We start from the raw sequence: 16,787 nt of genomic DNA, 5'->3' as shown, positions 1-16,787 counted from the left end.
ATATACAGACAACCAACAAGGATTGAATTACATAGTCTGGGTAAACAAATAAGCATGGGTGTAGCTTGCTTATTGCTGCGGTTACTACCCCTAACTAATTAAGCTAGATATTTCATTTAGATGCAGCTCCAACACTGCTCTCTACATTAATGGTGGGGGTGGAAGGGAAATAGAACCAAAAGGTTACTAAGAGCCAAGGGAAACATAAGTATGAGAAAAAAAACAAGTGTGAAAGCTTGCTGGGCAGACTGGATGGGCCGATTGGTCTTCTTCTGCCGTCATTTCTATGTTTCTATGTTACTACCCTTTACGAAACATGGGGGTAACCTGTATGGAGCAGCAGTTACTACCCTTAACAGAAACGAGGGGGTAACCTGCAGGGAGTGGCAATTACTACCTTGGAAAGCTTGCTGGGCAGACTGGATGGACCATTTTGGTCTTTTTCTGCTGTCATTACTATGGGGCCGATGCAATAAATTTTGCGGAAAGCGGGTGCTGACTTTTCAGCGTCCGCGTTCTTAGCGCATGCATGGGGGCGCCATACAATATGCAAATTAGGGGGTTGCACTAGCAAGGAGGCGCTAGGGTCACTTGTGTGACCTTAGTACCTCCTTGCTAATGCGACCCCGCGGCAGCTGCCGGTTATGAAGACCGATGCCGGTAAACTCGACATTGGTTTTCATAACCAGCTGTCTTCCAGTAATGAAAACAGATGCCGACGGTCTTCATAACTCGGCGGTCTGCCGAGGTCTTTTTTTTTTTTATTGAAGAAGTACAAAAAAGCAGTTTTTTCTGCTTTTCTGTAGTTCTTCTACGTGCGTCTGAGACGCACATTTATTTTTTTGAATGCGGAGTGAATGAGTAATAGCCTCATTCACCTGCATTTGCATGTGATGAGCGCTAACTCATTCACTCCGCGTCGGATCCGCGTTAAATAGGTGCTAATCCCCCTATTGCATGAGGGGGTGGATTAGTGCCTATTTAACCCGCATCCCATAGCGGGTTAAGCAGTGCGCTCGTGTGAGCGCACTGTATTGCATCAGCCCCTATGTTACTATGGAGAGCGGGAGAGTTTTTAAATCCTTATTAGTTTTAATTATTGGGTTTTATTTTATGTGTCTGCTGTTTTGAAATATTTTATCGATGTTTAGGAAATTTTAAAATTATATATTGGCGGGAGGGGGGGGTGCCAAAGAAGTATCCGCCCCAGGTGCCAAACACTCTGGGTACACCTCTAGTAACATCTACAAGATAAACCTTTCTACTAGCCCTTCTGCAATACCACATATAAAAATATTGATCAGAACTGAACCTGAGATATTCCACCAATAACCCCCCTTGTCAATGGGTGTGAACTCCATTTAGCACCTCCTTCTGTTGCCTTTCACTCAACCGATTTCTAACTCAGTTTACCACCTCAGGCCCCGTTCCTGGGCAGCCATACCAAAAACTACACAAGTGAGAGACCTAGGAGTTCTAATTGACAATCACCTGAACCTGAAAGCCACCATCAACAAAACCACCAAAGACTGCTTTTATAAACTCCAAGTACTGAAAAGAATAAGACCTCTGTTCCACACTCATGACTTTAGAACAATCCTACAAGCAATCATCTTCGCAAAGCTGGACTATTGTAACACCATCTTGCTTGGTCTCCCCTCACTACACACCAAACCACTGCAAATGGTTCAAAATGCCTCTGCCCGTATACTCACTAACACCAGGAGAAGAGACCATATAACCCCTATCCTATTGGGCCTCCACTGGCTACCCATCCACTTCAGAATAATCTACAAGGCCATTCTCACCATATACAAAAATATCCATCAACTAGCCCCAATTGACCTTCATTTCCCCCTCCGATTACACACTTCAACAAGACCGACAAGAGATGCTTACAAAGGATCTCTTCAAGTACCCCCAGCCAAAACTACCAGACACATTATGCTAAGAAATCGGGCCTTCTCCACAGCCGGTCCTACCTTATGGAACTCCATCCCCCCAGATCTTAGAATGGAACCCATCCTCTCAACCTTCAAGAAAAGACTCAAGACCTGGCTGTTCATGCAGGCTTTTCCTAACTCCAATATTATTTAACTCCTAACAATCAACACACATCACCATCAATATCACTATTAGCTACCTCTTACAATGTAATTATATGTAATTAGCTGGTTTTCCTTTCCTTTTTCCTTCTCACTCCAAGTTCTATTTTTCCTTGTTACATGTAACTGCTTTTCCGCACTATTGTTCAAGTTTAAGTTTATTTTGCACTCCTGTTTCATGTGAACCAGCATGATGGGACTATTGTCTTGAATGTTGGTATATAAAAAAACTTAAATAAATAAATAAATAAATATGTGCCTTTTCTGCAGGCCAATGTTGAAATGTTTTACTGAAATCTAAGTAAGCCACATCCAACACTTGCTCTTGATCTAGAATGATCTTTGATCACCCAGTAAAAGAAATTGCTTAGATTGGTTTGACATGGTAAAACTCTTCTATAACCTGCTGGCTTCAAGATACTATTTCTACTACTACTTATAATTTCTGTAAAGCTACTAGATATACACAGCACTGTACAAATACACATAAGAGATGGTCCCTTCTCGTAGAGCCTACAGTGTATTCAAAACAGACTCACAAGACAAATAAGAGAATTGGGAAGCTTCATTTATTATGGTAGAGATGTGACTGATGGAATGTTCTAAAACTTTCAATGCATCTTTGAAAACATTTTTGTTTAATCAGGCTTTTAACTGATTGACTTGTTCTCTTGTACTTGATGTCTGATTCTTGTAATTGTAGGCTGATCTGTTCTCCTGTAATTGATTGAGAATGTTCTCTCTGATTTTCATTGTTTTACCTTGTTTTGTATTGTTTTATGTTTTTTTGTTTTTAAATTATTTAATCTTTAATAAAACATTGATCAAATGTACAAAGATATAGAAACAATAGAAAAAATTTCAAGATTGATGGTGCAAGCAGTGGTTTTAAATCAATTGGATTACTGTAATCTGCTTTATTTAGGATTACCTAAAAAACTTATAAAAATTTTAGAATTAGTAGAAAATGCTGCTATAAGGATGATATTTAGCTTACCGTGGGGCTCTATATTTATCATATGAAATTACATTGGTTACCAGTAAAGGAACGTGTTTGTTTTAAAGCTTTGACTGTGGCGCATAAAACCATAGATTAGGAGAATTATTATTTATGAGATAGGCTGCAGTGGCACAATCCAGCACGTACTTTACGTTCTGTTGGATAAAATTTAATGGCTCTTCCTCCTATTGCATCTTATCGATTAAAATCAACAGTGAACAGATCTTTTTCTTTGGCGGTTCCTGAGTTATGGAATTCATTGCCTGTGAAAGTGTGCCAGGAAACAGATTATTTAAAATTTTGGAAACAAGTAAAAGCTTTCTTTTTTAGACAAGTATACAAAGAGCATGTGGAAGTCTAGTAAGAATTTTAAATTGCAATATTTTTATATGTTTGTTTTTTAATTTTATATTGGTTTATTTTATTTTGTACAGTTGTATTTGATGTTTTATGTATATGAAATGTATCAATGTAAAAGATGTAATCTGCCTTGGATTTTGAGGAATATAAAATGGAATAAATAAATAAATAAATATTATAAATATTGCAACTATATATATATATATATATATATATATATATTTATACCTCTCTTCCAATGAAAATCACATCTGTTTTAACTGTTGGTTTTAAGTAGGTTTTATTGTAAACCACCTCATGCATTTTATTGGTTTTATGAATGTTTCATTGTAAAATGCCTAGCGCTTTGGCAGTAGGTGATTACTAAATTTGGAATAAAAAAGATAAAGCTGGAAAATGAATAATACCAGCAAGGGTATGTAACAGGAGAACCAGGGGTTAAAATTTAAAAGCAGCCTCAAAGAATGGGTTTTTAGGCAGCACTTGAAAAAGGCCACAGAGGAAGCATGACACACAGACTCAGGATGTCTATTCTAAGCATATGGAAGCAAGGTGGAAAGTGTGTTATTGGGAGTTGGCAATGGAAGAGAAAGGCACAGATAAGAGTAACTTGCCTGATAAGCAGAATTCATGAGGAAGGGTGCAGGGAGAGATAGGGGAGGAGAAGTAATGAGAAACAGCAGAGTGAAGGATCTTTTAAGCAAGTGTAAAGGAATGTATATCAGGCAGGGCCGGTGCAAGGGGATTAGACGCCGTAAGCACCTTCGGCCTTGTGTCGCCTCTCCCCCTGGTTGCGCTGACATTCCCCCGCCCCGCCCCCAGTCGCAGGCCCAAGTCCTACCTCCAGGGGCAGGGACACATGCCGACGCTCCCCACCCCCTGTGCTGCCCCCCCCCCAATTTAATTAAAACAATTCCTCCACCCTCACGATCCCCCCCCCCAAGACTCAAGAAAATCCCTGGTGGTCCAGCGGGGGGCCCGAGAGTGATCTCTTAGGGGATTGGGAGGGTGGTGCGACGGGGTGGGGGGGGCGGGAAGGCAGGGTGAGGTGGGGGCTGGGCAGAATTTTGAAGGGGCACCTTTTGCTGCTTCAAAATTCTGCCGCCTAAAGCAGCCGCTTCACCTTGTCTGATTGGCTTGCCTGCAGCGGCGGCGCCCCCTAATGGCTGGCACCCTAGGCCCAGGCCTAGCTCGCCTGGTGCTTCCGCCGGCCCTGATATCAGGACCCCCTTAAAAGACCAGGACCAGGCATAGCACTAAAGGGAATTTTGATCCCAGGGTATTTCCCTAAGCAGGGGAATAAGAGGCAGGCCCAGGAGGGAAGAAGGAGGTCCTGGGGATGAGGAGAAGGCAGCTATTACTGTAATATTTGATTTAGAACTGCTTAGATAAGCAGTCCTTTCTACCTGTTTTCTGCTAGGCTGTAAATAATAAAGCCAATTCTGTGGAGAAAAGGCTGGAGTTCAGACTCTTCTGTCCTTTGCCACTCTTATAAAGCCAAAGACTGCTCGCACATTATCACATATAGTGTCAGAAAAGGGATGTCTGTTCTAAGTGCCTCCACAGAACACAGAACTCACATTAGAAAAAAAAGACAATAAAAAAAATGTTGGGGGGGGGGGGGGGGGGGGAGGGGCCTGTTTCTGCCCTAAGGTTCAGCACAGACCCGAGAACCATTCTAAAAAGAACATTATTTTTCTCTGAGGCCTGGCTGTAGCAGGGGACCAAAGAGGCTAGCTCCACTTGGAAAGTGAGGGACATAGAATGAGTCAAAGCCAGACAGGCTAGGATTTATTTTCTTCTCTCCCTTTTCCAAAAGACAAAAAAAAAAAACCAGTAGATTTTTTTTTTTTGGGGGGGGCTGTGTTTCCTTTCCAGGGTAGTGGTCCTCTGGGAGCCGAAAAGCCTTGATTATACTAGAGCATGTACTAAACCAGCATGGTTTAGTTGAAAAGGGATGATCTTTTAAAAAACGTTCTTCAAAAGTGCCAACGTATAAATTGGCTACATCTGGAGCTATAGTGGCTCCCATCGCCACCCCACAGATTTGTTGATAGAACACCTGATTGAAAGCAAAAACGTTTTTTGTGCGTGCTAGCTCCAGCAATGAATGCAAAAAATCAGAGTTTTGCGCAATGGTTAAAGCTTCATCATGAGGGATATTCGTATACAATGATTTCACATCTAAAGTGACCAATAAAAGGTCAGAAGTAGCCAATTGAAGTTGTTCCAAAAAAATAATCATGAATATATGATGACATTTGCGAAACAAAAGGGGCCAGGAAAAAACCAACAAAGCAAGATAATGGCTCTAATAATGAACCTCTGCTCGAAACAATCAGTCTTCCAGGAGGATTTATCATTCTTTTGCGTATCTTAGGTAGAATATAGAAAACAGGAACGCGTGGATAAGATTTAATCAAAAACAATATTTCTTTTTCAATCAAAAAACCAGCTTCAAAGGCTTCAGTGACCAGCGTTGTGATCTGTAAAGTCAAATCTGATTTTGGGTCACCGGGTAATAACTGATAGAAAGACTGATTGTCTATTTGTCGATGAATTTCTTGGACATAGTCACAACTGTCAACAATGACAATCTTCCCACCTTTATCAGCGGGTTTGATCACAATTTGTTTATTTTGTCGAAGTTCATATAGGGCTTGTAACTCTGCCCGATCCAAATTACGAAACACATTTTTTATATTGTTGTTCTCTAAATGCAAGTCTTGCAACACTAATTGGTGAAAAGTTTTAATCGCCGGATCTTCATTTCCTGGAGGAAGCCAGGATGATGGATTGCATAGAATAGAAACATCTTGAAAAGACATTCGTGTGGCAAAGTAATGTCGCAAACGAAGAGTTTGTATAAATCGAAACAAATGAATTTCTCATGTGAACGAATCAAACATCGGGGTCGGTACAAATGACAAGCCTTTCTCCAAAAGTGATGGGTATGCACCAGTTGATATTTAGATAGATTGCATATCAAGGATTCTTCTGACTGGTGGATCGAGTGATCCGTTGAAAATAACCAAGCTGATCTTGCGGTGGTCGAGTGCGATGGGAAAAAAACTGAGGTTGAGTAGGTCGTCTGGCTCCTCTTTGATGAAAATCTTGAGAGGGAGGAAATGAAGGAACAACAACGGCTTCACAGACACGAGTCATCGTCCCCTGATGACTCATCTCCACTGGAATCAAAAGTCTCCCGTTTCTTAGATATTCTAGTGTCCTGTCGTTCTGTCCACAGGTACACTGAACCCTTAGCATAATCTTTATCATCCCTACAAAACGCGGTGGCGATCCAAATTTGAAATTATTGCAAGCTGAACAATGTTGGATCCACAAATTACAAACAATTTCACCATTGGGATTAAACACAGAACATGATTTCAGTATTTTTTTGTGAATTATTATTTAATAGGCAAGATGTGATGCTTGATCTTTCTAACCTTTTTTAGGTATATGATTGACTGAGTCACAGCAACATAGTTCTCTTTCAGGTCGACTAAGGCTCAGCATTTTGAATGTGAATCTTCTTCATAAGTCTTCTTTCAGGTCGTCTTTCAATGTATTGGAACAGCAGTTGCAGTCTTATTTCAGGTCTGCCATTTGAATAGGACTCTTCTTCAGAAGAGTTCTTTCAAGTTGTTTTTCAATATATTAGAACAGCAGTTGCAGTTTTCTTCCAGGTTGGCTGCTTTAGAGTGATGTCATCATGTTGGATATTTAAATTGCTGACTTCCTCCTTCTGGTCTCCTCTTCTAAGGACAAAAGAACGCTGAGACCTGTGTGGTCCGTCAAAGGTATGGTTTATATAAGGCTGTGTAGATGAATATGAAGATTTTGCTTGAATATAAAGAATTTTTTGTTAAAATCAAGTAATTTTTATTGCAGCATTGATATGGCCATTTTGTCCTATTAGACAAACGGAATCAGTTCCCTAGAATGGACCCCTGATAAAGCTTTTTACCAAGCGAAACACCGGCTGTGTCAGGCGATGTTTGAGATACATAACCATCAGGAATTGGGACCTGTTATAAGAATTTTGAGACATTTTATTCAGTACATATCAGTACACAATTTGGCACATTATGAAAAGAAATAAGGTGGTTCATTGAAAGTTGAACACGCTGTCTGGCTTGCTGACACCTTAGAAAATATTTAAAATAAGATTTGGAAACATTTAATAATTATTGTTCACATTAGTAGCCTTTTGTTTTTCAATGGATTTGTTTGGTTTTCCCCCCTTTTTTTGAGTATATCATATGGGTAACCTTTAGTAGCTTATTTTTATGTGATTGGACAAAGAAATGGGCCAGCTGAGGAGCGGAGGGAAGGCTGGGCAGGGAGACAAAGTGCGCCATGTTAGAGAAGCGGTCGACCACTATCATCAAAATACATATTTTCTGTCCTGACACATTGATTGCATCTATTGAGGACAGGGAGGAACCAAACACCTGGGAAAAAAGGGGGGAGGTATGTAATGGGAAGTATGTCCCATTCTCTAAGCTAGACAGGAGGAAGGCTCTAAAAGAATCGGATATAACCTGGATGGGGGAAGGGCCTATGACAACACCCAGAGAGCTCAGGGAAGACCAGAGCATAAAGTCAGGAGAACCTGGTCTCAGGTGCTAACTTAATCAGGGAGGAAGAGCCACAAGAAAGAAAAGGCTCAGAAAAGCAGACAGTGGAAGGAGGAGAGAGGAGCCAAGCGAGGCTGCTCCCCTTCCAAAAGTAAAAGCCTTCTGTGGAGCTGTTGCTTTCTCTGAAACAAGGGAGAACATAGGACTGTGGGGGGAGTGCAGGAACAGGCTGCAGTGAGTAGTCCTGTGTAGAATTAACAAATTCTGCGCAAAAAAAATCAGAGGAGACCCCGGCATGCCGCAAAAGGAGCGCACCATTCGCGGCAAAGATGAAGACCCCTGGCGCACCTTTTGCAGCAAAGATGAAGGCCCCCGCGTGCCTTGGGACCCGCTCTACTTGCGGCGAAGATGAAGGCCCCGGTGAGAGTGAATGTGTGTAGAGAGGTGTGTGTGTGTGTGTGTGTGTGTGTGAGGAGGGATAGGGGAGAGGGATGTGAGAGAGAGGAGGAGGTGTGAGAGAAGGGAGGAGGTGTGAGAGAGGGAAAGGGAGGATTAGAAGGAGGAGGTGGAGGGAGGGATGTAAGAGAGAGCGAGGGAGAGAGAGACAGCAGGGGGAGGGTGTGAGAGAGAGAGCAGGGGAGATGTGAGAGAGTGTGGGGGTTGCTAGAGTGTGGGTGCCAGAGAGAGGGAGCCTATATGAGGAGATTGTGAAGGAGTATAAATGTGTGTGAGAGATTGGGAGCTGGTGTATATGAGAGTCTGTGAAGGGTTCTAGGAACATGGGCCCTCGTGGAGCGAGTACCGGTTCCTATCTGCAATCTGCAATGACAACTCACGATCTCCGTACCTGCGATAACGTCAAGACAGAAGGGAGTCTTCAGAGATTAGGAACATAAACCCTCGTGGTGCAATTACCGATTCCTATCTGTAATAGAACTCACAGTGTTCACGTCTGCGATCGCTTCCAGGCAGTAAGGAGTCTTCTGAGCATTCAGGGACGTAGGCCCTTGAGGAGCGAGTACCGGATCCCGTCTTAGCAGTCTGAAATCAAGAAGAGAGCGGGGCCCCCAAGGAGCGGGTACCCTTTGGTAAGTTTGTGGAGGCAGAGCAGCAGAGAAAGAATTCCCCTTGCTAACTCGATTCGTAGTAGCAAACAAAGACCTTTTAAGTTGGAAGCGGATGACGTCACTACGGGGGAATGCCCCTGAAGTTCACGCCCTTGCCGGTATATCTCTGGAGCACGCGCTCACACCCTTACGTCATCAGGAACATGGCGGATCTGCAGCTTCAGGCCAGCCCGGGGATTCCAGGAAGACATGGCGAGGAGAAGCCGCAGCAGCATCTGTCCGTCAGACCCGAAGGGAGTCGCCACAAAGGTAGAGAAGGTGGAGCGAGGGCGAGAACAGGCACGAACGCAACAATAGGGCCTACAATGTCCTCTACCACCTGTTCTAAGGGTTCCGTGACTGTGAGTAGGGAAAGGAGAGCAAGGCCAATGGATTTGATTTTGGTTTATTGATAATGGTTCTTTGGAAAATGGGGCAGGAGACATAACAGTCCTTGACAGCTTGGGCTACCCCTGGCCAGTTAAAGTGCTCTGTTAATCGAGTCAGGGTGGTTTTGCTTCCAAAATGCCCTAGCATAGGAGGGTCATGGTAAGGGACAGCACTGTCCCCTGAAAGACGTTTGGCACTAACAACTGCTTCCTCCCCACCCTTTGACTAGTCTCTGAAGTGATCCGACACACCAATCCCCCAATAATCTCACAATATGGGTATGTTTTTTTGTCCCCTTTATTAGAGCCTATCTCTTCCATATTTCTCCTCATCTCCTGAACTACAGTATCAACGTCTTGTTCATCCCTAAAGTGAAGTAGTTTCTCTAGAATCTCAGGCCTCAACCTTACTATTCCCTCACTATCTTTTGTGCTCTGCCTGCCCACTTTGTTCTCATCTCCTGCCGCTAGTTGGGGATCCTCCCTGTTTCTGGCCTTTAGGTTCCCTAATACTTTTTAAGTCTGAAAAAGAAAAAATCTACCATAGGTTATCGGACTCTTCTGTCTCCTCAGGCTTACTGTTGCCACAAGACTGGGTTCTTGCAATCCAAGCTTCTTGGATTCAGAATTGGCCTTGCAACCCCTCCCAGTCCCTTCCTAAAATTAGCGGGGTGGGGAGCTTTTCCATTACCGCCAGTTTTAGCTTTATTTCCTTCCTCTCCCATCCTAGTGTGATCCCGTAGTTGGGCGCAGCTGTGAGCTCAATTTGGGACTTTCTCCGCTGTGGGCCTCAGCCGCTGTCGCTGCCATTTTGCTGTCTAGCCCCCGAGATTTTTCCTTGTCCGTTTTCGCTATTTTCGCCGACATAACAGAAGGCGATTTCTACATAAACGGGCCAATACAGTTAAGTCCATGGGAGAGCGGGCGAACGCCCGCTCTCCTGTGCACGCGATTCACTATTCAAATTAGGCCCGGCGGTAAAAACAGGCAAAAGAGGGCGCTAGGGACACTAGTGTGTCCCTAGCGCCTCCTTTTGGACCGGAGCGGCGGCTGTCAGCGGGTTTGACAGCCGATGCTCAATTTTGCCGGCGTTGGTTCTCGAGCCCGCTGACAGCCACGGGCTCGGAAACCGGACGCCGGCAAAATTGAGCATCCGGTTTTCGACCCGACAGCCGTGGGCCGACTTCAAATTTATTTTTTTTTTTACTTTTGGAAACTTTCGCCATGATATTAAGTCGGAGGGTGCACAGAAAAGCAGTTTTTACTGCTTTTCTGTGCACTTTCCCGGTGCCTGAAGAAATTAGCGCCGACCTTTGGATAGGCGCTAATTTCTGAAAGCAAAATGTGCGGCTTGGCTGCACGTTTTGTTTTCTGAATCGCGCAGGAATACCTAATAGGGCCATCAGTATTCATTTGTATGTTGCGGGCGCTATTAGGTTCGGGGGGTTGGACGCGCGTTTTCGGCACCTTACTGAATAAGGAGTAACGCTAGCGCGTCAAACGTGCATCCAATAGAGGGTTAACAGTGCGCTCCATCGGAACGCACTGTACTGTATCGGCCCGTATGTTAGTTATCAACATAAGCAATTTAACTAAGCGATTTACGGGGTTCTGACGTGGCCAAGTCGATCGGATGGCGGTGGGGAGAGGATGCGATGCCCAGAGCTAGCTCAAACACATCCGATCCAGCTCACCACATCACGTGATCTCTGGGGGCATTCCTTTTTATAATGCCCTCCCCGCAGGTAAAACACCGGGGGGCTCCCCTTCCTCCTGGAGAAATTCCTGTTACTTTAAAACCTGTGGGGCTTCTATCCTCCTTTCTGCCCAACTCTGGGGCTGGGCTGAGCTTCTCCACCCTCTTTCTCCAAGGGAACCCCTCAGTCTGTGCCACCTTGGCGCCTTGGTCCCCTCCTCTGTGGCTCTCTGGAATCGAACCTCTGTACTAAGTTTCCTCTCAGGATTGGTGCCCTCCTCAGAGTCCAAGAAAGGTTCGTTACATCGGACGGCCTCTCCCAAGTCAGTGGGTCTCTGCCAGCCCACCCAATTCCTCATAGGGGAGGGTAATATATTTAGGTATTGCTCAAGTACTAGGTATTCTACCACCTCTTCAGTACTTCGGACCTCAAGGCGCAGCCACCGGTTTGCTAGATCCTTTAATTTCTGTACTATTATTCAGGGTCTTTCTCCTTTTCCTATCCTCAAACCCGTAAACTCCCTCCGATAAGCTTCTGGAATGAACCCCAGGAGATCGACAATGACTGCTTTTATCTCATTATAGGCCGCAGCCTGGCCTTTGTCTAGGGCTTTATAAGCTGCCTGAGCCTCGCCTGTCAGTAGGGGCGCTACCCTAACCGTCCACTACTCCTGGAGCCAACCAGCTAACTCCGTCACCTTTTCGAATGTTAACAGAAAGGCCTCGGGATTGCCCTCAGGTCCCAATTTAGTCAAAGTCAGTCCCTTTGGAAGCCCATCCATTCTACCCCTCAGTGTCTCTGGATGTAACTGGCTCTTCTCCCACCTCCTCCTGTAGTGACTGACACTGCTGTTGTTGTATCAGAGTTCGAGTGTCCCTGGCCTGTTTATCCAACAGTCTTAGAAGGGGCTAATATTGCTCACTCTGACATTGGATGGTGGCCTGCACCAGTTGGCTTGTATTCTTTTGTTGTTATTGCAGTGGCTCGACCAACCATGTCAGAATCTTCTCAATCTCCATTCCCATCTTGGAGCTCCTCCAAAGATTAATGTCAAGATCGTCTGACATCCTCTAGGTAGCAGTTCCCCCTTGGCTAGAAAGATCCCCAGCTATCATTCTCCTCAAGGCATAGGTACTCTTACATCCACATTTCATGAATAAAAGCCTTGCGCAGACCTTGGGGTCCTTGCTGCTTCCTTCTCAGTTCTCTGTGTGATCTCAAGGAATCCCACTGCTAAAACCAATTTGTAAGGCTCTGTCTCTCTCTGTACTTTAGTTCAGTTCCCAGCGGGACATCCAAGGGCAGATTCACACTGCAGTATCCTAGGACACTTAACTGCTCCTACCACTCTTTTGCACCACAGAACCCCACGAAACATCCACCAGGACAACTGCTCCTACATACAGTTCAAAGAAAAAGGTTATCTCTCTCTAAAGTCTCAGACCCCACACGAGGTTCAGCCCTCAGTTCCCAGGGCCTTGCTCTCCTTTCCCCAAGTACAGCAGCTTCCACTTGTAGTTCAAAAGGGAATTTTATTTCTCCAGGGCCCCAAACACTAGATAAGGCTCCAGTCGCAGTTCATAAAGCTTAGCTCTCCTTTTCCCCAGCACAGCTATGAGATGGGGTGGACTGTCACTACCCACTCACAGCAAAATTAGGTTGTAAGCTTCATCTGAGTTTGCTTGCTCACTGCAGCCTGTTCCTGCACAACAGTTCTATGCTCCTCCCTTGCTTCAGAAAGCAACGGCTCCAGAGAAGCCTTTTATCTTTCGAAGTAGAGCAGCCTTGCTCGGCTCCTCTTTTCTCCTTCCACCATCTGCTTTTCCAAGCCTTTTCTTTCTTGTGGCTCCTCCTCTCTGATTAGGTTAGCACCTGAGTCCAGGTTCTCCTGACTTTCTGCTCTGCTGCTTTCCTGGGCACTAACATAGGCCCTTCCTTCAGCCCAGGGAGCCTTCCTCCAGTTTGGCTTAGAGAATGGGATATATTTCCCATTACAATATATATAGATATAGAATTTATTAAATAATTGTGTCATCATGGTTACTCTTTATGTGCTATGTTTACATTTATGTTTTGGTTTTTTTTTTTTGTCACTGCACCTCTTCAACTGTTCTTTTTCTTGTAGTTGGATTTTTTTGCCTCTCCTTTATGCTATGAATCTTTTGGCTCTTACTTTTTCAGCCACCTCTTTTGAAAACTAGACTGTTCTTTTCTTTATGTTACTTTTATTCCTTTCATAATGTAAAGATTACAATCGTCAGTTTATGTTGTTAATGAGCTGTTTAGTGGACCCTTGGGCCGACCTGTGAGAGACTGGGGAGAGGTGTACTATAGTCTCTGGTGAGTGACAGGTCGGGAGGCGGATACCAGGCAGGAGCTGGAGGTGAACTTCACCCTGGAAGCCTGTACTCCCCTGGGAGGAGCCCGTAGGAGCCCAGCCGCTGGGACTTAGGAGATCACGGAAGCTGGAACTGGAGCAGGCAGGCAGGGAGCCGGACTCAGGCAGGAACTGAAGCAGGCTGGACCTGGCAAGACTCAGAACTGGAACCAGGCAGGAACTATGGCAAGACTCGGAACTGGAACCAGGCAGGAACTGTGGCAAGACTCGGAACTGGAACCAGGCAGGAACTGTGGCAAGACTCGGAACTGGAACCAGGCAGGAACTGAGACAAAACTCAGAACTGGAGCCAGGCAGGGACTGTGGCAGAGACCGGAGCCCCCCCGGGAGGAGCCCGGCCACTGGAGTAAGCGGGCAACATAGCAGGCAAGCAGAGAGACTCTGAAGCAGGCAGGTAGACTCTGTAGCTGGAAGGCAGACTCTGTAGCAGGCACACCTCGGGGCCAGGAGCAACTAGGGACCAAGGAGGGACCTGGTTGCAAGGCCCTGAGTAAGTGCAGACACCGGGGTTGAATCCCCCCCGGCGTCTGACGTCAGCCGAAGGGGCGGAGCGTCGCGCGGCGGGAAGCGGGCTATTTCAGCGCCTAGAGAAAGGGCGTTCCCGCAGTGTAATCCGTGGGGACGCCGTCGATGTTTGCGCCGCCGGGACCGGGGGAGAAGAGAAGGTAAGGCCCCGGTCACGACCGGGACCGCAACAAGTTTATACATGGAGTGTTTCACCCTGCACTCCTCCCTCCCCAATTTGACACCAACACACGCTGAGAACGCTCCCTCCATCCCTGCCTGGCACCAGCATGGACCGTCCCTCACCTGACACCAGCAAAGCGAGACAGCACATCCACCTGACTGACACCTGCACCCTCACCTGACACCAGCACTGACTGACGGAGCCCCTCTTCCTAATACTAGCACAGACTGAAAGTGCCACCTGTGCCTAACACGGCTGAGGGAGCCCCACATCTAACAACAGCACAGACCAAGAGAATCCCCCTTTCTGCCTCACAGCAGAGGGAGAATAGCAGTAATAAATATCAGCTCCTTTCAGCCACATTATCTGACTTTTTGTAATAGGGTATTTTCAGGGGTATTACCATTTTGTAATTTTTCCATTCTTTTCCTGTCCTTTTAATTATTCTGCATATTACTGTGGCAACACATGTAAAATTGTCATGCTAATAAAATTATCTGAATTTTGTATTTCCACAGCTGGGACACTGTGGTATTACTAACTATAGTCTTAGAAGTAGCTCTGTCTGTAGCAATTATTTGTGCATCCTGATTTGTTCCCTGAATACCCAACTAATGTTTGCTCATGCTGTGACTCCCTGTGATCAAAAAGGAGCAACAACCTTTACCTTCTGACGTGAGCCTGACGTGAGCCTCAATAACAGCGTCCTTATCCATCCGAGGAGACCAGCGGCTTGGGGAATACTGATATTCCAATTCCTGCAAGTCAACCATTGCCAGAACCATCAATAATTCAGTCCATAAAAAAAAAAAGAGGTAGAAAGAATGGTACAGAAATCCATCTGGCAATCAGGTGAAACAGCAGAGCAAGCTCGAAAGATTATCTTCTGCTAGAGAAGCACTGCAGCACCTTTCAGGCACCACTGCTTCCTTCAGATCCTATGTATTCAGGTTGATAAGAATAAAACCCCAATTTATAAAGAAAAAGCAATTTGGGGGAAGCCAAATAATCTCACACTCTAGTTTTTGGATCTCATCACATATTTTAAAGCAACATTTTCAGACCTCCCAGTGACCCAGGCTCTGGAATGAGACTTAGGACCAGTCCTGGCTATTTGACCTCACCTCCTCCCAAGCATTTGCTATTTGAGTGCTGTTTTCAGTTGGAAGGAACAGGATTACAAATACCAGTACATTGGGGACAGACATTCAAAATCCAGGAAAGGCACAAGGCTGGGTCAATTGACAACTCTGATACTTCAAAATAAACTTAGCTGAAGCCCTGTCCTTTGATCTCTAACTGCTGCCTCCCCATCTCACAACCCTGCAGAATTTGGAAGAGGAGCTCTGTAAAACCAGAGGCCTTTGGGTACTTACCTCCTTCTGGAGCTCCCTCCAGCTCTCCATGATCCCAGCACTCAGCCTGCTGCTTGATGGCTCTCTCCCTCCTTAGCAGTGACCTCTCTTCATGTGCTTAGAAAGAGAAAGAAAAAGAGACCGGAGGACGCCTACTCGATGCACTGCCGCCCCCAGCTGCCTCAACCTGCCATCTGCCGGAAACAGTTTTTTATGCACATTCACAAAAAAAACCAAAAAAGGATCCAGTACCTACTCCCCTAAAGAGGAAGCAGTACACATAAGAATAGAAGCACATAAAAACTCTTTAAAGTGTTGGACTAGCAAATAAGGAAAAACAAGTGTCAAATACATATAACAACTTAAGAAGTTGCCATACTGGGTCAGACTGAGGGTCCATCTGTTACAAATAGTGGATCCAAGGATAGGAAGTAACAGTCTTACCCTGAATGAAGGCTGGCTCCGGTTCTGAAGGCAGCTAGCGGAAAGGATAAGACTCAACCAGAGCTCCATCCAGTAGTCAAGGCAGACCACATGCAACCCAATCCAGAATCCAAAGCAGGGTCAGGGCAGGCAGCGAACAATCCAAGATCCAGAGTCCAAACCAGGGTCAGGGCAGGCAGCGAACAATCCAAGATCCAGAGTCCAAAGCAGAGTCAGGGCAGGCAGCGAACAATCCAAGATCCAGAGTTCAAACCAGGGTCAGGGCAGGCAGCGAACAATCCAAGATCCAGAGTCTAGACCAGGGTCAAGGCAGGGAGTGAGCAATCCAAGATCCAGAGTTCAAACCAGGGTCAGGGCATGCAGTGAGCAATCCAAAATCCAGAGTCCAGACCAGGGTCAGGGCAGGCAGCAAACAATCCAAAATCCAGAGTCCAGACCAGGGTCAGGGCAGGCAGCGAACAATCCAAGATCCAGAGTCCAAAGCAGAGTCAGGGCAGGCAGCGAACAATCCAAGATCCAGAGTTCAAACCAGGGTCAGGGCAGGCAGCGAACAATCCAAGATCCAGAGACCAAACCAGGGTCAGGGCAGGCAGCGAACAATCCAAGATCCAGAGACCAAACCAGGGTCAGGGCAGGCAGCGAACAATCCAAGATCCAGAGTC

The 16,787-nt window shown here is 45.5% G+C and overlaps 1 protein-coding gene across 2 annotated transcripts in view; it reads right to left on the bottom strand.

Moving 5' to 3' along the window:
* AFMID (arylformamidase) overlaps positions 1-15,881 on the bottom strand; it is a 50,551-nt gene extending 34,670 nt beyond the window's left edge. Inside the window, exons 1-2 of one of the 2 annotated variants that reach the window (XM_029599128.1) lie at positions 15,703-15,881; positions 14,994-15,084 (exon numbers count right to left, since the gene is read on the bottom strand). In XM_029599128.1, coding sequence (XP_029454988.1) covers positions 14,994-15,084; positions 15,703-15,732 — 121 coding nt within the window. In that variant the 5' untranslated portion in view covers positions 15,733-15,881. The remainder of the gene's footprint in view (positions 1-14,993; positions 15,085-15,702) is intronic. The other variant, XM_029599127.1, reaches the window with a different exon arrangement.
* Between the last annotated feature and the right edge of the window lie 906 nt (positions 15,882-16,787).

This window comes from Rhinatrema bivittatum, chromosome 4 (assembly GCF_901001135.1).
Source record: "Rhinatrema bivittatum chromosome 4, aRhiBiv1.1, whole genome shotgun sequence".
NCBI classification, from domain to species: Eukaryota; Metazoa; Chordata; class Amphibia; order Gymnophiona; family Rhinatrematidae; genus Rhinatrema; species Rhinatrema bivittatum.
Note: the sequence above shows the minus strand (reverse complement) of the source record. Positions and strands in the feature narration are given on the sequence as shown.